This window comes from Dasypus novemcinctus, chromosome 18, assembly GCF_030445035.2.
Source record: "Dasypus novemcinctus isolate mDasNov1 chromosome 18, mDasNov1.1.hap2, whole genome shotgun sequence".
Lineage (NCBI taxonomy): Eukaryota > Metazoa > Chordata > Mammalia > Cingulata > Dasypodidae > Dasypus > Dasypus novemcinctus.
The window spans coordinates 33,616,033-33,638,769 of record NC_080690.1 but is presented as its reverse complement, the minus strand read 5'-3'; the positions used below and the strand labels follow the sequence as shown (position 1 = coordinate 33,638,769).

Below are 22,737 nucleotides of genomic sequence, written 5' to 3'. Positions count from 1 at the left end.
CACCTAGGAGAGCTGGGATTCAATCCCCGGCCCCCAGTACCACCAAAAAAAAAAAAAGCTCAGCAGGACTCTCATTTCTGCTACCTCTATCAGTTCTGAGCATCTAGCAGGGGCTGATCACTGTGATGATATATATATATATATTTTTTTTTAATTTTAAGATTTTTTTAAAAAATTTATTTCTCTCCTCTTCCCCCCCCTGCCCCCAGTTGTCTGCTCTCTGTGTCCATTTGCTGTGTGTTCTTCTGTGACTGCTTCTATCCTTACCAGAGGCACTAGGAATCTCTGCTTCTTTTTGTTGCGTCATCTTGTTGTGTAAGCTCTCCGTGTGTGTGGCGCCATTCTTGGGCAGGCTGTACTTTCTTTCGCGCTGGGCAGCTCTCCTTACAGGGCGCACTCCTTGCGCGTGGGGCTCCCCTACGCAGGGGACACCCCTGCGTGGCAAGGCACTCCTTGCGCACATCAGCACTGCGCATGGGCCAGCTCCACCCAGGTCAAGGAGGCCCAGGGTTTGAACCACGGACCTCCCATGTGGTAGGAGAATGCCCTACCCATTGGGCCAAATCTGCTTCCCAATTATATTACCTTTGACCTTCACAAGCTTTCAAGGGAGGTGAGATCTTAAGTTCAGCAACATGACCTAACTTGCCAAAAAGCTAGGGTAACTGATATGATAAACCAGGGCAGTTTTGAGAATAAAAGGGGATGCTTTTTGGGAAACGGATATGGCTCAGCAACTGGGCTCTCATCTACCATCTGGGAGGCCCCAGGTGTGATTCCTGGGGCCTCCTGGTAAAGGCAAGCTGGCCCACCGTGCAGAGCTGGCGGCTTGCACCGCAGACAGCTGGTACAGCAAGATGATGTGGCAAAGACGCAGAGGAGACAGACGCAGCAGACCAGGGCAATGAGGTGGCTCAAGCAATTGAGTGCCTCTGTCATACACCAGGGGTTCTAGGACTGGTTCCAGGTGCCTCCTAAAGAGAAAGATGAGAAAAACAAGGCAAGCAGACATAGAAGAACACACAGCGAATGGACACAGAGAACAGACAGCGAGCATAAGTAACAAGGGGGCAGGGAGGGATAAAAAAAAAAAAAAGGAATGCTACGTAAAGCTTTATGCCAGAACAAACAGCGTAAACTGGGACTGTCCCTGGCAAATCAGGCAGGAAGCTTATCACCCTCCCTCAGGTCACAGAATTGACTGGCGGTGCTAAATGACTTCCAAACTTGAATTTCCCAGTAACCAGCATTTGGGGACTTTTGTACTGTAGTCTTAACCTGCAGCTTCCTGGAGTTTACAAACATCTACAACCACGATTCGCCAGGTTTTCCAATAAGTTTTTCTGTCTTTATTTTTGTAAAAAAAAAAAAAGTCAAAGCTGCCACTAAACACATGACAACTCACTAGGCAAGGACTCGATTCCCTCCCTCGCTTCATGTCCTATGTGCTTAATAATGTCAGGGAAGCAGTTGGCACCGACTGAGGCTTTCCCCGAGGGAGTATTAAACAAGGCCTTGGGACAAGGAAGGAGACCTGGAAGGCTCCCTACGTCACGGAGAAGCTGCTTAAACTGATGGGCTTTAAGTAATCGGCATGTTTAAAATGCAGTGGGAAGACCATGCTGTCAGAAACCATAATCCTCTTCCCAAAAATGTCTCTCTACAAGTGACACGTTGGCTTGGGGGAAAGGGCAGTCAGCACGGGATTTTACTAAATCAGAAGAGGTTTCATGAGCTTGCTCAGCTCTCCTGGAACAAAGAGGATAAACACATGCTGCTTGTTAGCCTTAGAGCATGCTTGCCGGGGCTGCAGGTCTGAGGAGTCTTGTTAGTGCACTTAGTGCTGGTGAGAAGGGGCCTCCCAGGACCAAGCAGAGACACGGAGAACCTTTCCCCGTCACTTTCCGCTGAATAAGGGGGTGCCGAGATCTCAGCCGTCATCTGTCTCCAGCCCATGTGTGCGCCGACTTGGGCCAAACCGAGAGGAAGGGTCCTGCTTCCTCGAGTGGTGAGTGTTCCTCGTGGTGAGCAGGGGGGCGAGCCAGGACAGTCCCCCTGCCAGGCTAACTTCCCGCAGCACCCGGGCCTCGTGCTCGTGGGGGACCCTGCACGGGAACCCGGCTGCAGCCTTCCGCTCCAAGGTGGGCTGGACACGGGGTCTAGGCGTAGCCACCGGCCATCTGACTGGTGGCCGCATTGCTGCCCACGCCTCGCCAGGCCTGGAAGCTGAAGAAGGCACTTACTCCATAGGCAATCATCACTAAACACGCAAAGAACTGAAAGAGAAGGGCCCAAGGCTGGGTCAGTCTGCAGGGCGGCGTTGGCGGGGAGAGAGGTTAGCCATTCAGAATGAATTGTGACCCCACCGACTCACTCGCACCAATCCATCCATCCGCTTTTTTTTTTTTTTAAGGAAGTACTGAGGATTGAACCTCGTACAGAGAAAGCACGCACTCAGCTATACCCACTCCCCCATCTGCTTTTTTTCTTTTTTTTTTTTTGAGGTACTGGGGTCAGGTATTAAGTCCAGGACCTCTTATGTGAGAAGCTGGTGCTCAACCACTGAGCTACATGGGCTCCCCTGAGTAGGTTTTTGTTTGTTTTTTATCTTAGGAGGCACTGGGGATCAAACCCAGGACCTCCCATGTGGGAAGCAGGCGCTCAACTGCTGGAGCCACATCCGCTCCCCAACCCCCCACACCTGCTAACTGTCTGTGGAGGGGTTAGTGGGTGTCAGGTTCTGGGCATACAGCCATCTCATTCTCCTAGGGAGAGAGTAAGAAACCACATGGGCAAGGTATGTAGATTGTGAAGGGGGCAAGGGAGGATGTCCAACTGGCCAAGGTGGTAAGAATGAGAAATAGGAGCTACCTGAGACACTTCAGGTATTTAGTGTTAAAAAGACAACATCAGAGGCCACCCTAGGAATTTTCTGGAATCACTTCATTCCCCTACACTTTTCTGCACATGTACTTTTCAAGGAGGGTCTATAATTTTTAACAGGTTCTCCAAGGGGGCGTGTGTGACCCTAAGTCAGTGTGGCACAACTGACTGACAGCAACGTTCAACAGTTAACCCAAAAATTCCAGTAGCCCCAACAACCCCTTTCCCTAGCATTCTGATTTCTCAGGCTTTGGCTTTGAACCAAAAGAGAGCCTGAAATGTAGCCCAGCTCCCTTCTAGGCCCACCGATCCCTAGAGATCGGTGGTAATGACTCTGACCCAGGGGCAGTGGGAGTTCAGGGGCAGGGACCTGCCCCCCCAACAGACTGCAAGGGGGCCCCAGGGAAGGACGCTACTCACGGAGGCGGCTGCACGCTGGTTGTAGGCCCGGCTGCCCTTCAGGGACGTCAGCCCGACTGCCGCAGAGCAGGTGATGAAGGCAGTGATGTAGAGAACAGTGGCGCCAACATTCAAGATCATTAACTGGCAAGGGGGGCCGGGGGGAGGGCAGAGAAGACTTAGGGCACGAAACCGACAGTCTCAGGAACCACGGAAATCCCGGGTCCCACTGGCACACACCCCGGTAGCCAGAACGGGCGGGGGCTAAGCGAGCAGGATGGAGACACACGGTCCTTCCTACTAAAAGGCCCTCAAGGGGCAGCAGTCACCACTGGGCAGCCTGCCGGCCTGGAGGGGGTCCCAGCAGGGAGCATGAACACCCAGGACCCATCCCTTTGCACTGGTCAAAGAATTACGGGGCTGCCACCCCCTGCCCCATGCTCAGCTCAGGGTCCAGCCCAAGACCCTGCCTATGGCCACAGCAGGCGTGGCTCTAGCTGGCCCACAGGGGTCCTCACCCCACCCTCTGCCCCCGTGCGGGGAGGCCATGTCTCCCTTTGGGCCACATCCTTGGCTTGTGGGCCCAGTGCCAACGCCAGGTTCAGGACCCCAGGAGGCCCCAGGCGCTCTGAGCAGACTGCTGAGCCCGCCTGGCTGGAAGGGGGCTGCCGCTGGCAACCTGGCTCCAGGCCTGGATCCCAGTCCCCCAGACGAGGAGACACAAAAGCTCACCCCCTGGGGCCAGTGAACGGTCTTCAGAGACCGCAAGCTGGTGGCCCTCGGATGTGGCTGCTTTTGTTTCCTCAGATTTTTAAAATTACCACCATTTTAAACTTAGGACATCTCAAAACCTGAAGATTTCATTTAAGACTTTTCATACTGGAAGAAATCGGGGCCTGCATTCCTGACCTCCAGTCCCATCCCGTGCCGGGGCCCTCACGAGGTCTGCAGCACCCACCCTGGAAAATCCCGAGCCGCAATCTCCCAGCCATCACCAGGGGCCGTTAAGCCCTCCCTGCCCCATCTGTGACTAGGACCAGGAGCCCAGGGCGCCCCGCTGCCAGGCCAGCAGCTGTGAGGGGCTCCCTCACTGTAACGGCGGGGGCTGGAGCCCCGGGGCTCGGCCTGGAGAGGCGCACAGGCCCCCCCATCCCTGGGATTCGTTCTCAAGAGCTCCCAGGGCAGGGGGCCGGACCCTGAGCCAAGAAGCCAGGCCTCCCGCTCGCCCCGGGATCTCGCCAAGCCCGGTGCCTGCCGCACACGCTGCTCGCCCCCGCCAGTGATGTCAAGACCTAACAAACCCGTTCTGTCTGCAGGATGACTCACGTTTCCTCGGTTTCAAAAGTCATTGAATTCCAAACAATGCCGCCTAGTCCCGGCCTCCTTGCCTTCCAGTCATGTGCCTCTCGCCTCTGCCCACTGGGCACCGCAGACCCAGCTGCGGGGCTTTTCCAGGTCAGGGTGGGCGAAGACCACAGCAGCCTTCTCTGGGCCTGACAGGGCGCTTCTTACGCCCCTCTCAGCCCGGTGTCCGGGAGACCGACCCGGGGCAAACCTGGGGCACCCACCCTCTCCCGGGCTGCAGGGCCCTGCGGCTGGAGACGGCCGGGTGGACAGCTCTGCCGCCGGCTCGAGGCCCCCGCCTGGGTAATTCGCGATGCTCGCCGGGCAATACAGCTGCAAATCCCGACCGCCTCCGAGAAGGAAAACTACTTTCACGATTGCACGTTGGTCTCCTGTGAATCCATCCAGCAGCCTCCTCACTTCTACTCCCTTCCCCGGGGAAAGTCAAGCCTGCCTCCTGGCTCCCGGCGGCTCAGCACTCAGGAAACCCAGAGCCCTGCCCCCACCTGCTGACTGTCCCCCAAGGGAGGGGCCTGTCGCAGGCATTCCCAGAGGGGTCAGGCCTGGAGCCGCCCCCCGCCTCTGCCCCACCCCAGACTCACCACCAGCGGCCAGGGCACCATGTACCACTTCATGTGCAGCTGAAACAGGTAGAGGATGAAGAGGACGATTGTCACCAGCCAGATGAAGACGGCGACGAACATCACCCAGCCGTAGGCCGGGTACAGGTGGTACGGGGTGTCGGCAATCAGGGCCCACACCAGCAGTCCCAGCACCTGGAAGGGGCGAGAGCGGGCCAGGGTCTCCCAGGGCCCCCCACCGCTCTGCAGGGAAGCCCCAGACCGGAGGCTCCAGACCTTTGCCGTGAGGCTCCCAATTCAGGAAAACCATCAATGCAATTAATTCAGGTGGCTGCTACGACTTACCAAGCATGGGCAGCACCTGGGGACTCCGGTCTCAGCTGGGGTGGTCTGTGCTCCAGGACACGTCTCTGCTCCTCCAGCCTGGATTCCAGAACCCTCTTCCCTGCTCACGTGGCCCGCCCAGCCCCCCCGCACCCGAGACCAGAAATGTCTATCTCCTTGCCCAGGTGGCGAGCTCCCCAAGGGCAGGCCCACGGCTGCGTGCTCAGCTGCATCCTAACCAGGCCCCCGGCAGGGGCGCAGGAAAAGCTGCTGGACAACGGCCCAGTCACCGGCACAGCCCGGAGGGACGCGCCCAGTCCCAGTCCCAGAGTGGTGAGAAGAAATGGTTTGTGTGTCCTCCAGCTGGGCCCTGCAGCATGGCGGAGGCCGCTGGCGACGCCCTGCCCAGCCTTCCCTGCTCTGCCTGCTGCACCTTACAGGGGACACCCAACCTTCAGGGGACACTGAAGGGTCCGTGTGTCGTACTCTTGGCCAACTGGCAGCCTGGGCCCCTGACATCCCCCCAGACAGCGAGTGCAGTGGTTGACAGCACGGGCTCCACCCGGTTTAAACCACGGCTCCCCTTACCAGCTGTGTGACCTCGGGCAAGCGCATGACCTCTCTGTACTTGGGAGTATAATGACCATACCGACCTCACAGGACTACTTTAAAAACAAATTAATTCATGTACATTAAGTGCTGAGATTAGGCCCTGGCACGTAGCAGGGGCAACGGAAGTATTTGCTTTTTTATTCCAGGAGAGGCTGAGTCCCAGCTCCCCTCCTGGCCGCAGGGAATTCGACGTGAACCGCTGGCCGGCTCCCCTTGCGGGGCCATCTGGGAGAACTCGGCAGGGTGTGGCCTAGCAAGGGGGCTCAGGCGGCGTGCTAGCGTCCCCATCGGCGCCTCCCCAGCACGCTGCCACCCTCCTTCCTTGCTGGCTGACCTCCCCTTGGTAGGGGTGTCCTCCCTTTTCCAGGTGGCATGTGCCAGAATTCCTGGCTGACTAAACACCACTCGGTTCTGGTCCTTGAGGTGAGCGGAGGGTCCACGTGGGGCTTTGGGGAAGGCTGCCTGACAGAGCAAGAACTGCCCCCCTCTTCCCCAGGAGGGCATCCAGGCAGGGGGCACCAAGGCTGTGCGGGGGCCTGGCTACCAGCCCGAGGTGCGCCAACAGCAGGATGGCAAAGAGGCGGCTCAGGGGCAGGACACTGGCTGATGGCATGTGGAGACAGAAAGCGCCCCTAGCTGCTCCCACCTGAGGAGCTGGCGCTCGCAGGAGGCCCGGGGCCCAGAGCAGAGCCAGAGCCAGGGCACTGCTAGGCCCCTGCACCCCGGAGCACCCCTGCCAGGATGCAAAGGGGACGTCTCTGCCTGGGCCCGCTACGTGGGGGGTCAGGGCAGGAGGGACGTGACTGGCCCAGTGGGCCACAGCCCCTCTGACTGCTCTCCTTCCCTCCTCTCTCCCCCGAAACAGGTGTCCCCGCCGGCCTGGGGTGGGAAAGCCATAGCCCGGCTTCTCTTCCCACAGCCCCTCACTCTGGGCAATGGGTGGGTGGAGCCCTGGGCCCGGGAGTCGAGAGCTGGGGTTCGAATCCTGCCCTGCTGGGTGAGGCTGAGCCAGCACCTTCCCCTTTCTGGGGGCTCCACCCGGGTCACTCGGGGGCTCCACCCTCCAAGAGGCCAGCTCCAGGAGGGCAGGCGAGTCCGTGTCCCGCATCATTGCTGTATCTCCAGTGTCCACAACAGCGCTGAGCACATAGTACCTGCTCAATAAACCCACGCTTGGGAGTGAAGAGTCTGCATTTCCTCACCTTTGAGGGGGGTAGAAACCTGCACAGTAAGAGGAAGCAGGTGTGAAGAGGGTGCACTTGGCCTGGCCTTTCCTTACCCTGGGAATGTTCTCAGCCCGAGATGGGAGGCCCAGGAAGGGCCCAACCCCCCTTCCCCCAGCCATCCCACCCCACAGCACTGGGCCGACCTCAGCTGCCCCCTCGCGCTCTCCTACAAGCAGCACAAGCAGCCTGGGTGGAGAGCAGGGGCCCCCTTCTCAGGAAAGGGGGGCGGGATGGAGGAGCAGGGCCTTGCCTGGGGTCTCCGGGCAAGCTGGGGGCAGAGCCCTTACCAAGAGGGCCCTCCTGAATCTCAGCCCAGGTGCAACACCTGCAGCACCAGTTCACTGCTAACAGCAAGGTGGTGAGGACAGACAACAACCATCCCAAGGCACCGAGAGCTGCAGCTGCAAGCAAGAGGCCCACCCATCTGCCCCAGGGCTCTGAGCCCCCTCTCAATTAGAGGTGGAGCGGGCATCACCACCCCAGAATCCTCAGGATTGGGCAACGAACGATGGACTAACGTAGACTTACTGGTATTCTGCTGTAGCCCTATTGTGATTCCAGCAATGGAGGAACTTACACCATCGATGTGGAGGCAGTGGCCACTGAGGGGGGGCGGGGGGAGAAGGTAAAACAGGTGTTATGTGGGGACATTTTTGGGACTTGGGAATTGTCCTGAATGACATGGCTATGACAGATACAAGCCATTATATATCTGGCCGTAACCTAAAATATTGTGCAAGTGTAGAATGTAAACTACAATGTAAACTATAATCCACACTTAGCGGTAATGCTCCAAAATGTGTTCATCGATTGTAACAAATGTAGCACACCAATGAAGGATGTTGTCAATGTGGGGAAATGTGGGAGGGGTTGGGAGCGGGGCATATGGGAATCCCCTATATTTTTTATGTAACATTTATGTACTCTAAGTATCTTTGTAAAACTTTTTAAAGACTGTATTTAAAAAAAAAAAGAAGGGCCCAGAGCAGGGTCTCTACGTAAAAGCCCCCACCCCTCCCACCTTTTACCACCCATTCTTAGGACACTGCCCCCAAGGGCTGGGGTGAGGCCACTCTTCTGCAGAACAAATACTCCTGAAGCAGCACATCACCTGGGGCATCTTTCCCGGTGAGAACAGGACCTACCAGGGACAAACGATTATCTTTTCATTTGAAGCAGGTTCCTTAAGGCCTCCACTGCCACGGAGTGGCCTAGATCTGGTTTCAAAAAGGAACTGATAATAGAAAATGCAATGAAAGGCAAAATCAAGACAAGACCAGTGCGGGCTTTGCACTAAGTGCACCTGTCACCTCTGTACGGCCACTAATACACCTGGTCACTACCCAGGCAGTGCCTCTGGCTCTGGGCAGGCCGGGAAGGGCCTCCCCTTGTTTACCACCGACTCTTCTCAGTGAGCCAGGACTAGTTATCATCCCTATTTTCCAGGTGAGGAAACAGAAGCTTGGAGGGAGATGTGCCCGTGCTCACCCACGGGTAATTTGAACCCAGACCTGCCCTTCCCTGGAACCTGTTGGCTACTGTGAGTTACGCAGGGGCATGTAAAAAATAAGGACATTTCAGCTGGCTCCACGGGGCACCTCGGCTCCGGGCCCGGCCCCCCAGCACCTCCCCCGGTTTCCAGATCAGCACACGTGGCCTCTGGGAGATGCAGCTGGCGGATAAGCAGCAGGAATTTCTAGTGTTCCTTCTGGCTCTGCCGCCCTGGCCCGGGCCCAGGCAGCCGCCTCGGTTTCTGCCCTGGAACAGGAAGGTCCAGGCCTCCACCTGAACCAGACGGGCTGGTTTCTCCGGGTCCCCTCCCCACCGGCCCAGGCCGCGGGGCGAACCCGCTCGGGGAGGCGCATCCTGCCATTTGCCATCCCTTCCACGGCCTGCGACCCCCAGACCCTCTGTCCAGGCCTCCAGCTCCCGCAGACCCACAGGCCAGCTGGAGCGGGGCCAGAGGACGAGTCTTCTAGGGGGGCTCACTCCCCCGTTCAGAGGAGGGTGAGGGCGGGGGATAGTCGGGAGACACAGCGCCATCCCCGCCCCCAGCTGGCAGAGGTCTGGGCCGTGCCACCCCAGGACGTCCGCCCCCAGGCCTCCCTCGCTGCGCGCGGGCCCCAGGGCACGGGTCTCTGCGTGTACACCTCTCTGCGCTCACTCGCTCGACAACTGTCTCTTGAGCACCTACTATGTGCCCGATGGAGCTCGCATTTTACTGGTGGGGGCCAAACAAACCACCCAATGAATAAGAGCATACAAGTGGATGGCAGGGAAAGCGCTGTGGGGGCAAAAACCACGCTGAGAAGGGGAGCCAGCAGAACGGGGCATCAGTCACTGCTGCGGTTTAGATAAGGGGCCAAGATCCATCTCACGCACACACAAAAACCAGAGACGATGACAGTCAAATGCAATACGTGAGCCGGAACTGGATCTAACAATGGAGGACAAAAGGCCCAAAAGGAAATGACTGGAATAATTGAAAATACTGGAGTACAGACTGTAAACTTAATATCAATGTCAAATTTCCTGAACTTGATCACTGCACTTAAAGTGGTTATATAAGTGAATATTAGAGGAGCATGACGTAGACAACCTATTCTCAAATGTATAGGGGTGGGAGGGAGGGAAGACATGGGGAGATTGAATGATATAACACATGGCAAAACGTTACAAGTCAGGAAATCTGGGTATCTGGGTAGGGAGTATATTGGAATTCTCCGTATTGTTTTTGTATTATTTCTGCAACTTTCCTTTAAATTGGAAATTATTTCAAAATTAAAGTCTTTTTTAAAAAAGGATCTCACTGAGAAGGTGACACTTGAGCAGGGACCCAGGGAGGTGAAGGAGAGCCGAGGGGTGAGGGGCGCGGTGGGGAGCCGTTCCTGCGGGGTCTGTTTGTCTGTAGGTGTCTGTAAGTACATCTGTGTCTCTCTTACAAACACACTCACTCACACTCAGACCTCGTCTTCCCTCCCATCCAAACACTCCAAAGTCTGGCAGGCCCCTGCAATGCCTCCCCAGGTAAGGGCTACAGATTAAATAAAGAGAACTATCTGGAAATCTCAAAGAGGCAGGACCCTTTATGCTGAAAATCTAAAGAGTTTGGATTAGGGATTTTTTTTTTATTTAAAAGAGGACTGCAGTGTCAAAAAGGGCACACCCACAGGTGCTCCCAGGACCTTTGCATCTCCATAAGAGGTTCTAAACAATTGGGTAACACAGGCATTTTTGACAAAACCCCCTTCAGGACCCAGCAGGTTTTTTCGCCGTATCTTTCTTAGCTCCTCTTTTATGATCGTGGGATGGTGAACTCACTGGACACTCAGGGCAACCCTGCGACGCTGGCACTGGTTAGGGTGTAAGGTTGGGTGCGAGCTCTGCGCCTGTCACCTCAGAGGCAGACCGCTGCAGTGTCCTCGCCCTCGGGAGGCGGATCGGTGCCTCCCTTACGGGGTGGCCTCGAGATGCTGGTTAACTAAGGAACCCGTGCCGGCGCCAGGCGGGGGCTCGATACCCGTTCGACCATCATGATCACGGTGAGAAAGGGAAGCCCAAGATTAAGTTCTCCCATGCCTTGGTTTCCCAAGGGCGGTGCGGAGCGTGCAGTTCCTGTCCGCGAGGCCTCGGGTGAGATAATGAATGCATCTAAGCGCGAGCGCCTGGCACCGTGTGTGTCACAGATAAGGGCCCCGTGCCAGTGTCGGTACCACCCTCCCTGCAGACACGGCGGCCGGGCTCCCCGGGGAGGCCCCAGAAGCCTGCCCTGCCCTAGGACGTGCCCTGGCCGCACTGCCCCTGTCCCGCACGGGCTGAAGGTCCTCGGGCAGACCCCTCGGCCCCTTCAGAGACCTTCCACTCTGTAGGATGGCAGCAGGGAGGTCTCTTGCAGCAATGGGGCCCCTTTTTTGCAGTCCAACCCTTTTCAACACAGGCATCTTCCAAGGGGGCCCACTGCCCCCCTTCCCTGTGGACGTTCCCCCAAGGCCGTGGGTGCTAAGCTTACTCCTCTTCTGCCCAAAGGCTGTCACCCCAACTCCCCTTTTAGTCCTCTGAACCTCCTGGGCAGGGTCCAAAATGACAAGGCCCTTGAAGACTTGCTGAGTGACCTTGGGAGAGTCACCTAACCCTTCTGGTCTATTTCCTCATCAGACACAAGGGAATTGGGGGGAAACCCCTTCCCTGGTCACCTCACAGGTGCATCACGCAGGTAAAATGGACAATCCCAAGTGGCTGTGAGGAGCAAGGACCTGTGGTCTCGGGGTTTCAACGACAGAAAGCATCTCAGAGCCTGGAGCGCTGAAACCGAAGTCTAAACTCAGCCCCACCAGGGCAGGCAGGGCAGGGAAACGGCGGGGGGTGGGCGGGTAGGGCCTGTGGCGCCGAGGGGCGGCCTGCTGTCACCTGGCGGGAACGGCGGCCTTGGGGAGCCAGACCCGGTGTTTCAAGAGATGCTGAAAATATGGATTTTTATGTGAAGCCGTCAGCTTTGTAATCACTGGCAACGAAACTGAACGTTTCAGAAGGAAGGTGAGGGCAGGGCCCGCCCGGCTGGTGGGCGCCTCCGGGTCCGCGTTCTCCCTGCACCGTCCAGGAAACCGAGGCTCAGGCGGCAGAGGCCACCGTCCCTGGGGCTCCCCCTCTGCCAGGACACAGCTGCGCGGCCTCAGGACACGCCGAACTCGGCCTGCCGACCCCGCCTCCACCCCCGCCCTTCTCCCTGCCCTGAAAGGGACTTTATGGGGACAAAAAGCCACCCATTGTGTCCCAGAAGACAAAGGGGCAGGGGACAGAGGCTCCAGGCCGCCACGCCACCACCCACCCACCACCACTGCGCAGAGGGAGGGCTTGGGGTGGGCGCCTTGGGATTCCCGTGCGGTACCCCGAGCCTTCGAGAAGCCTCGCCGCCCCCCGCCGTCCCCGGCTGTTCAGGAGGCCGCTCTGGCCGCCTGGTCCGCGCGGGGTCCAGCTCCCCGGGGCCTCCCCTTCCTCACCCGCAAACAGGCGTGCGCGTTACGAGGCCGAACCCAGCCTCCGCGGGCCCGCTCAGTGCCGGGCACCTCTCGCTCTGCGCCCTGGGAAAGCAGCAGGAGCCACTGCCGGGGTCCCCGCCAGGACCCCACTTCTCCGGCTGTCTCAGGAAGGAGGACGATGGGGATAACTGGCTGGGGGCCCGGCCCGCCATCAGGGCTTTTTAAAAAAAAAACTTTTTATTTAGATTATTTTAGAAGTCAGTGTTCCAGGAGAGAAAGTAGAAGCTTGGAGGGCTTTGAACTCTAGTTACAGAAATGCTATATAGCATCCATGTTTTGGGGGTTTTTTTGAGGTACCGAGGCCAGGGGTTACACCCAGGACCTCCTGTGTGGGAAGCCGGTGCTCAACCACAGAGCCGCACCTGCTCCCCAGGCTTTTACCATAAATCATCATTCCTCAGTCCTGAGTCTCAGGGTCCAGATTTTTAAGGTCTGGGTGGGCGGGCACCGTAGGGGTTTGTGCACGCCCATGCCAATGCCTGGGGAGCCCCCAGAGCCCCCTCACTTGGTCTGCCAGCCCGAGGGTACCTTCCCCCGCGAGGCGCTAGGCCTGCCTCAGCGTTCCTCTGTGGCCTCCCTCGGGGTTTTAGAAAAATCTTCCCAACGCGAAGCTCAAACTTTCTTCTGCTCGCCCCACCCCTGGTTCCCTCTAGGCCAGAGAAGCCCATCCCCTCCACCAGGCAGCCCTCCTGAGTGTCAAGGCAGCTGCAGGCCCCCTGCTCAATTCCCCAAGGCCCCATGGGCTCCCAGAGCAAGGGGCCACGCTCCCCGGAGGTTCCTGAGATTTAGGGCTCGCTGCCCGCGGACTCACCTTCCTCCCCTGCCCCCCCCCGGGGGTCTCCTCACTCACCTCTGGGCCTCCCCGGCATCGGGATGCCTCAGCCACACGCGGGCTTTCCCAGGAAGGCCGTACCTTCTTGGAGGCCCCCAGGGTGCGGCCTGGCACTATCCCCTTCCAGCCCCCGGCTCACCTCGGACCCCCTCCCAGGGCCCTCCTCCCTCTGGCCCACCTCTCAAGCCAAGCACTGGAGCTATGCTCATTTCTCAGGAAACGGGGGCTCTTAGCGGATGTGACCCGGCCCGAGGACACGGGCGGTCAGAGTGGAGCCCAGCAAGTGGAGCCACGGCCAGGCCCGAGCTCCAGCTCCCGGGGAGGGTGGACCTCGCCCCTGGGAGAGGGCAGGGGCAGGCGGGGTGGCAGAATCTTAGGTTCTCAGTGTCCCAAGGAGGGCGGCTCCCGGGCAGGCCCTCCAGAGGAAGACAGACCTGTGGAGCTCACGGCCTGCTGGGCAGGGGCGGGGGAGCCCGACGGGACGGTCCTCCGTAGCCCCTGGACGTGCGTCCCCAGGCACTGGTTCTAGTCCCGACCCCAGCACTAACCTTCCGGATGAGCTTGAGCAAAAAGCCCCACACAGCCGTCCCCTAAGCCTGGAGAAGAGGCCGGGACCCCTTCCTGCGCACGCGCAAGGGGGCCGAGGAGTAAAAGCTCACCCAACCTCCCCGCAGCCTCTCCCCCCAGCCTGACCTGCGGCCCCCCTTCCCTTCCTGCCCTCACTGCAGCCGCCTTGGCCTCTCCCCCACTCGGCCCAAGAGCCGAGGCCCGGGCTCGCTGGGCCGCCAGGGAAAACAGCGCCAGCTCCGGCTGCCGTGGGACCAGGGCAGGACCCCTGCAGCTCCCCCGGACGGTCGACAAGCGGGAAACGGAGGCCCCGGTCCTCACCTGAATGTCCCACAAACAACTCAGCAGCAGCCTCCACCACAGCAGCGGGGAAAGCAGCAACACTCCTCGATGGGACGTGGACCCTGAGGCAGGTGGCCTCTTTCCACTTACAGATGGGGAAACCGAGGCACACATGGGGTGGTAAAGAAAACCACAGAACTCGGGGCCATCACGTGCTGCCGTGTGATCCTGGGAAAGTACCTTCCCTCTCTGGGGACCTTTCTGCCATCTCCACTACCTGTACTGTTTTTTTTATTTACTATTTTTATTAAAAGATTGCTTAATTGGAAAGCAGACTTGGCCCAGTTAGGGCGTCTGTCTACCACATGGGAGGCCCACAGTTCAAACTCCCGGCCTCCTTGACCCGTGTGCAGCTGGCCCATGCGCAGTGCTGATGCGCGCAAGGAGTGCCCTGCCCCTCAGGGGTGGCCCCCACGTAGGGGAGCCCCACGCGCGAGGAGTGCGCCCCATAAGGAGAGCTGCCCAGCGTGAAAGAAAGTGCAGCCTGCCCAGGAATGGTGCCGCACACACACAGAGCTGGCACAACAAGATGACGCAACAAAAAGAAACACAGATTCCCGTGCCACTGACAAGAACAGAAGTGGACAAAGAAGAAGACGCAGCAAAGAGACACAGAGAACAGACAACTGGGGCAGGGAGGGTAGGGGAGAGAAATAAATAAAAAAAAAATCTTAAAAAAAAAAAAGATTGCTTAATGTTATATTATTTATTTTGAAAGATGTAATATGTTAGGTAATATGTTTGTAAGATGTAACATGTTAGGTAACAACAGGGTGTGTGCAGCATGTCTTCCTCTCTCCAATATTCAAATTCTTCCCCAGAGGCAACCCAGAGTGGTTTCTATTCACAATGGGAGAGGGGAAGGAGGGGGGCGGATAAGTGTGTCTGTATTTCCCCCACACAAATAATATTCTACACACAATACTGGGCACTTTGCTTTTTCGCTTCATGATAATATCTTGGGATATTGTCCATTGCTACATTTAGAGCTCCTTATCCTTTTCTGTGAGGTAGGGAGTTACTCTTTTTTTAAAAGCTGCACAGTATGCCATGGCACCAATGTGCCATAATTTATTTAAAGTCCTCTACATATTGCCAATATATACCCATGTACATATGGCACTAATAATTTTAAAAATAAACATTTTAATCACTAGTAAATGAAAAATGTACATTAGCTACCACAATAAAAGCTACCTATAAAAACTAAAAAGAACAAACATGTTAAAATGTCACTACCTTTAGATAGTTATTTCCCAGGTTCCAGAGCGTCTTCTTTATTACACACACACACACACACACACACACACAAGTTTTGGAAACAAACTGAAGACACCTTAGCACAAACCTGAGGCTCTCCTCCCAGGAAAGTGACAGAAGCAGATGCTATGAGGCTTTCCGAGTCCTTACCTAGAATAATTCCTTTATCACTTTGGAGAGGGGAAAGCTGATGATGACTCAATTTCTGGACACCAGTATGAAAAAGGGGTTATACTAAAAGCCACTGATTATACACACTTTGGACGATCGCCTGGTATATGAATATATCTCAATAAAACTGCCTGAAAAATAAATAAATAATTGTGCAAGAATAGAGAGAAAGAGCAGCTATCTACAGCAGGGGAAGCCTAGAGATATTGAGAGGGGAAGAATTTTCTTGTTTGTTTGTCTGGTTTTTGTTTATTATCATTATTATTGAAATAATGAAAATGCTCTAATAATGATTAAAGTGATGAGTGCATAACTATGTGATTATACCAAATACCACTGATTGTGCACTTTGGATGAATCGAGTGCTTTATTAACATATATCAATAAAATTGATTTGTTTAAAAAAATGACAAAGGGAAAAAGAAAGAATTTCAACAATATAAAACTAAAATAAAAGTTGACACAGTCAGAAACACCATGAGCAAAGTAAAAAAGCAAACTAGGAAAAAATATTTGCAAATCACCGAGAGCTCCCGGCAACTGATAAGAAAAAAGACCAGTTCAATTAAGGTCAAAAAATATATAAACAGACAAGGAAATACAAATGGCTCTTAAACATATATATATATATATATATTTAAAAAGGCCAACTTCAGGGTAAGACAAATGCAAAATGCAAACTAGTATTGCTCTAGCTTATCTATTGGATTGGCCCACCTCCAAAAGTGTGCAACACAGGGGATTGTGGGCCTATCCTGGAGGGAGGGGGGCAGTGGAGAGATGTGTGTGACCCCGCAGAGGACAACTGGGCAATCTATTAAAATCACAAACACACGTACTCTGCCACTCAGCAGTCTCACTTCTGGAAAAGTCTCACACTGATGCCCTCACCACGTGTGCAACAAGTTCTGTGCGAGATCATTCGCTGCAGCAGGGTGAGAGAGCAAAAGAGTGGAAACACCCCAAGTGTCTGTCAAAGAGGAGACAGGCCACACAGATCATAGCACAACTCACAACCACACATTACAGAAGCCATAAAAAAAAAAAAAAAAAAAAGGGAATGCTCAGCCTGCACCTGAAGCTCAAATACTGGCCTACTGGACGCTGACGAGTGGTCACCTACTCTGGGCTTAAATACCTCGGGATCAGGGATCTAAGGCAGTGGCGACAAGATCAAAATAATAAAACTGATTATAAAAAAAAAAAAGTGAACACACACCTCGCTCTGAGAAAAAAGACCACCAGGATGCATTGTTAAGTGAAAAAAAGAAAAGTACAAAGGGAAAAGGATGTGGCTCAAGCGACTGGGCTCCTGCCTACCAAATAGGAGGTCCAGGGTTCGATTCCCGGGGCCTCCTGGTGAAGGCAAGCTGGCCCACGCAGGAATGCTGGCCCACACAGGACTGCTGGCCCGAGTGGAGAACTGGCACAGCAAGATGATGTGACAAAAAGAGACACAGAGGAGAGAAAATAAGAGATGTAGCAGACCAGGGAGCTGAGGTGGCATAAGAGATTAAGCACCTCTCTCCCACTCCGGAAGGTTCCAGGATCAGTTCCTGGTGCTGCACAAAGAGAAGACAAACAGACACAGAAGAGCACAGAGAGAGAAGACAGCGAGCAGAAAAACAATGTGAGGGGGAGGGGTATAAATAAAGTAAATAAATCTAAAAAAAAAAAAAAAGAGCAGACCCTTTGAGTAAAATGGGAGAGCGGGGAATCTACAGCCCCGCTTGCTCATATCTGCCTAAAGAAAATCTGAAAAGATACTGAGGAAACCAAGGAGAGTGGGCCTGGGGGCGGGGGGCTGGGGTTGACTTGAACCAACAGGGCCCAGGATTTTTCACTGTAAACCTTTCCACTTCTTTTTTCATTCTTGAGCATGGTAAATCTATCACCTATTAAAGGAACTAAATAAACAAAGGTATGAAAAAGAAAAGATGCACACAGTGCAGCACGCCCTGGTAAGAGCATCCGCTGGCGTACTGCCAAGGGGGGAGAGCGTGACCCTGCAGCTGCCTGTGCTTCCTTCTGGAAATTTCAGGCGTGTCTAAGGTGATGCATACAAATATGCACCGACTCTCCCTGGAATGACACACGCTGAACGGTGGCTGCCTCAGGCAAGGGCACCGGGGAGCCTGCTTAGGGAAGAGAGAGACTCATTTTTGACTGATGTCTTGCTCTATGTCTGCATTTTTTCAAAGAACAAGACAACGAGCAAAACACCAAAGGACTCATCAAGAGAGCAATGGCTAAGCGAGCTGGGGCCGCAGTCCCACGATGGAATACTCGGGCACGGGGAAGGAGGGACACCCATCAGGACTAACACCAAGGAGGAGTGCTCAGGTGCTCCGGGGGTGAGAAAAGCAACTTGCCGAACAAAGGACACAGAATAAACCCTCCGTGTTTTCAAAGATGCCCTGAACAAGGGACTGGAAAACGCCCCGAAACAGTGACAGCCTTGAGGAAAGGGGTTGGGTGACGTGAAGACTGCAGCCTTAGCTGTGACGCGTTTTTATTTTCCAAGGAGAATGTGCTAATTTAGCCGTAAGGGACTTGTAAGTTAGTTCCGAAACACTCAGCTCGCTCCCCACCCCCACGAGTGGGGGACAGGGCAGGAGAGCCATCGATGCAAGGCCCGTCTCTGGGCTGTCCGGCCGGGGCGGAGGAAGATGGGTGAAGGTGCGGGGCCTCCGGTGGAGCGTGAGGCACCTGAACCACAAACCTCAGCGTTCTGGAAGGGCCCACAATCCCAACACGGCCGTCACTGGGCTCCAGGAGGCGCTCTGCTGCTCACTTCTCCTGGACTCCAACAACCTCTCCGGGGCCCACCCTGACCCACAGAGGAGCTGGTGACAGAGCCAAGCTCACCGTAAGGGAGAACGTTCTAACGCTCCCAAGGGCACAAGGATGGAGCAGGCTTCCATGAGAGGGACTGAGCTCCCCGTCCCTGGCAGCATGCAAGCTTGTGTTGAAGATGCTGCTGAGGGGACCTCTGAGAGCAAGCCTAAGGGCCCCTCATTCCAATACACACTGCGCAAAGCCCTTTGCAGGCATTAGCTTCCACCTTCCTCACCCAGTCGTCGTCATTTTACAGTCAAGGAAACTGAGGCTAAGAGAAATTAGGGAAATCACCCAAGGTCACACCACCAGGAAGCACGGAGCCAGGATTTGAACCCAAGGCTCTATGTTCAGGTCTGTGCTCAGTGCCACCCCACAGATTTTTGTGACGCAATGCTGAGGTCTCTGACAGTATGTCCCCTTGCAAATTGGGAACTGTGGGACCACTGCCGAAGAGGTAGGGCAGAAGGGAAGGATCGAAGGTGCCAGACGCAAATGGCCCCATTGCCGTAGGACACTCAGGGCTCCTATGTCCTGGGCCTCCAGGACGCCCAACCCCTCCAGGGAGTTCAACTCTTCACTTCAGAGCCTACCTCTGCCAGGAAGCCCTCCGTAATTACCCTGGCCACTGAACAGTCTCCCCTCCAAAAGTTCCATCCCCTCACCCACCCCTCCTCCTTACCCCCCCACACACACTCTGCCCTAAAGTACTGGAACCCTAGCGAGAGAGCTGGGCTTCAAGGCCCAGATTGTAATGCAGATCTCTGCTCTGCTACTCTACCTGTGGGACCCTGGTCAAGTCTCTCACCTTCTCTGAGCCTCCTTCCATATCAGTAAATCTGCAGCATCAAGACCTCCCAGTTTTAGAAACCAAGAGTTGCCTCTAGATCAAACTTGCGTGCCTTTTTTTTAAAAGAAGACATCTGCTTAAATCTGTCGTGTTGCCCTTTTTGCCTAGGCTGCTAGGAAGCTCAGTCAAGAATCTACAACCTTAAACTTGCTGGACTCCTGGAACATTGGCCTCCTTTTTAACCTCTCTTTAAGGCAATTCCCCCTTTTCCACCACCAACTTTAAAAAATATATATTTTCAGAGCAGTTTTAGGTTTACAGAAAAATTTCACAGAAAGTACAGAGTTCCCATATACCTCCATACACGTAATTTCCCTTGCACTGTCAAGTATTAGTCACCACTAACTTTTAAAATTTTATTACTTTATCTCTTCTGTCTCTTATGTGGCATAATATTATACTCCGCATTCAATATTCTTTCCGGAATCAGATGAAGGAAGTAATAAATCAGTGAATACCACCCAGCATCTGGGAAGAACACTGAAGTTTGTTCTTCAGGACACATTTACTGCTGGGCAAGGAGCACATCTCCTTCTCAAGGTCGTCTTGCCCCTCCTTACTCCTCCCACACCTCAAACACTTCCCCAAATCCTGGGGAAACAGATCTGATGGGGAATTAGCTTCTATCTTCCCATTTATCGCTCCTCCACGCTGCTTTTCCTGATCCCTGCAGGGGAAACACATCCTCTGGGGTCCTCCCTCAGGGACCAAGAGCTCCTAGAGATCTGGCACTCGCCTGGGTCCCCCCTGCCCTCCCTGACAGCACCTGACCCTGTGCCCACAGGAGCGCGGCTGAATGGGTAATAAGCTGGAAAAGTCAGACCACTCGGGCTTAAATCCCAGCTCTACCACTCCAGGCTCTGAGATCTTGAGCAAGTAATTGGTCTCTAAGCAAGTAACTGGTCACCTGTAAAATGGGGGGTAGGGGGTGGAGAACAGGAGGCTGTAAAGCTTGGCGAAGGGGCTGGAGCCTGGCGCGCGCCTGACTGCGGGGAGCTGTTGTCACTGTTAAGGCTGCCGGGCAGATGCGGCGCCTGCTGGGTGAACCACCACGCTCCGGCCCTGCCCCCAGAGGGAACTGTTGCCAGGGGAACAGCTCAGGAAGCAGCTTCTCTAATCGGCAGGTGGGGGGGGCAGGGATTTTGGTCTCCGGAACTCTTATGGGAGTCCCTCGGCCCCACAGGGATGTCGCCGGTGACGTAATAACTCCACCCAGTGTTCTTTCTGGAATGGGTTGGATTTATCGCGAACTGGTAATAAATCAGTGGACACTGCCAGACAGCTTTTGCAGGTAAGATGTAAACAAAGGAAACCTACTCCGCCCCAAACACACACCCAGGAAGGACTTGGGAATCTGGAGCCCCAAATGTCCCGTTCAGGGACTCTCTAATTAGTCCTGTGTCTGCATCTGTGCAATGGGACTCAGATGCTCAGGGCTGGGCTGCTGAGCCCCCAGGAGACCCCCAAATCATGACCACAAGCCTCCTCCGGAGGGGGACCAGGTCCTTGCAGCCAGGCCTCGCAGGGCCCTCCTGTTACTCCACTGCAGGGTTCCAGCGCCAACGAGCCACGTGCTCAGGTTCCCTGGTCCCGAACCGCCCGCCGCCCAAATGGCCGGGATCCACCCTGCTCGCCAGTCACCGTCCTCAGCCCAGCGAAGCCCCCGCGGCCAACAGAGCCAAGCCCTTCTTCTCAGGTTCTCAAGGCCCTCAGCTTCTGGCCACACCAGAAACAAGAGCTTCCCCACCCTGACTGCACCTGCCTGCGACCCTTCAACCCCCCCACCTCTAAGCCTTGGCTCACCCAGTGCCCTGCACATGGAGTGCCCTTTTCCTCCCTCTGCCTGAGATTTTCACCGTCAGTGAAGGCCTCGCTCAAAAGTCACCTCCTCCACGCAGCCTTTCTGGATCGACTCCGCCCGCGTGCAACACTTCTCACAAGCCTCCTGGCTCTTCCCGCTGTCTGGGTCCCTCTGAAGTCAGCACCCCCCCCCCCCCACACACACACAGAGATCCCCGCTCTGCACCCTTCACCCCCAGCCCAGAACCCGGCACACAAACAGTGCCCCAAGACTGAAATTGGTCCAAGAACTGGGTCTCTACCCCCAAGGCAGAGAATCTCGGGGGTGAGGTGGGAACCACGCGGGATGAAGAGTTTTAAAATGTCATCTCTGGGCGGCACTTCCCGAGATCCAAAAGCCAACTCCACATTTTTTCCAGGGGTGGGGCCAAAGAATTTGCGTTTTAAAGAAACCCCTCCAGGAAAATTCAGTGGCTAGGGTGGGAGAGGGGGGCCTACACGCCGAGATCTGTGAAGTCCTGAACTAGAAATGGCACGGGATGGGGGTGGGAGGGTCTCACTGGAGAAGCGGTTCCAGTTCAGCCTCTGACAACAAGTGTAAAGGCCTGACTGCGGCTTCCCAGAAACCCGAAGCGCGGGGCGTGATATTTCGGCCCCGCGGGGCCACCAAACCGGCAGGCACCCGGCAGGCCACCCGCTGGCAGCCAGGAGCCAGGTCCCGCGCGGGCGCCGACCCAGCCGCGCCTGAGCGTGCGCGTCGGGGAAACGCAAGTGCGCTTGGGCGGGAGGGTCCCGGGCCGCGGCGCGCGGGGCCGCCGAGGGCTCCGCGGAAGACGCGGCGCCCGCGGCCTTTGCCTCGGGCTGGAGGAGGGTCGCCCGGGCAGAGCGTGTGTGGTGCAGGGGCTGTGGCTCCTGGGGGGCGTTCCTGTGTGCGGCCGCTGGTGGCCACGATGGGGGGGGTGAGGGTGATGGGGCACTGGAGGGGGGCCCTGTGTCCGTGAGCGCACGGGCGGTGGGCGCACGGTGCCTGCGCTCCCCAGGGTGGCCAAGGGGGCGCCTGGTGGCGAGAAGGTGCCCGGGGAGGTCTCGGGGGGCGTACGTTCCGGGGCGTCGCTGCGCTGGGTGCGGGCCAGGGAGGGTGCGGCGCCCGGGGAACCCCTCCGCAGGTGCGACCCGCTCCCAGCCCCGACGGGACCTCCGCGCCACCGACCCCGACCCGCGGGCGCGCGCACTCACCAGCTGCAGCAGCATGAGCGCGCCGAGGCTGGAGCGCGCGAAGGCCAGGTCGGGGCGCAGCGCCGCGCCCGCCGCCGCCCCCTGCGCGGGGCTGCTGGTCCGCGTGCTCACTTTGGACGGGAACTCGGCCATGGCGGCTCCGCTCGCCTCCCGGGGCTGGTGCCGCCGCCGCCGCCCCTCCCGCGGTGGGTGCCCGCGGCCGCGTCGCTCCTCCCCGGGGGGTCCCGCTCCGGCTGCCGCTCGGGGCGCTGCGCTCGGCGTGGGGCCGGGGTGCCGGGAGCCGCCAGGTGCGGCCGGAATCACCCGCCCCGCCCTCGGCGCGCGGCCCTCCCCTTTAACCCTCTGCTCGCCGCCCGTGCAGCCCTAACCCAGGCGTACGCGGCCAGGTCCACTTTACAGAGGGGGAAACTGAGGCCGCGGCCTCCGAGCTGGCTTC

At 56.4% G+C, this 22,737-nt stretch overlaps 1 protein-coding gene across 1 annotated transcript; it reads right to left on the bottom strand.

Annotated features, from left to right (window-relative positions):
- Positions 1-1,322: 1,322 nt before the first annotated feature.
- PLLP (plasmolipin) lies at positions 1,323-22,556 on the bottom strand. Its single transcript, XM_004480027.5, has 4 exons — positions 22,302-22,556; positions 5,229-5,402; positions 3,304-3,426; positions 1,323-2,276 (listed from the first exon to the last, which is right to left on the bottom strand). Exons 1-4 carry the CDS (start codon positions 22,431-22,433, stop codon positions 2,160-2,162), a joined length of 546 nt encoding a protein of 181 aa, XP_004480084.1. The 5' UTR covers positions 22,434-22,556; the 3' UTR covers positions 1,323-2,159.
- Positions 22,557-22,737: the final 181 nt, after the last annotated feature.

Coding starts and splice junctions, on each gene's coding strand:
- PLLP (XM_004480027.5), bottom strand. CDS start 22,433: ATGGCCGAGTTCCCGTCCAAAGTGAGCACGCGGACCAGCAGCCCCGCG. Junction 5,403..22,301: donor CGCTCATGCTGCTGCAGCTG/GTGAGTGCGCGC, acceptor CGCCCCTTCCAG/GTGCTGGGACTGCTGGTGTG. Junction 2,277..3,303: donor ACCAGCGTGCAGCCGCCTCC/GTGAGTAGCGTC, acceptor CTTCTCTTTCAG/TTCTTTGCGTGTTTAGTGAT.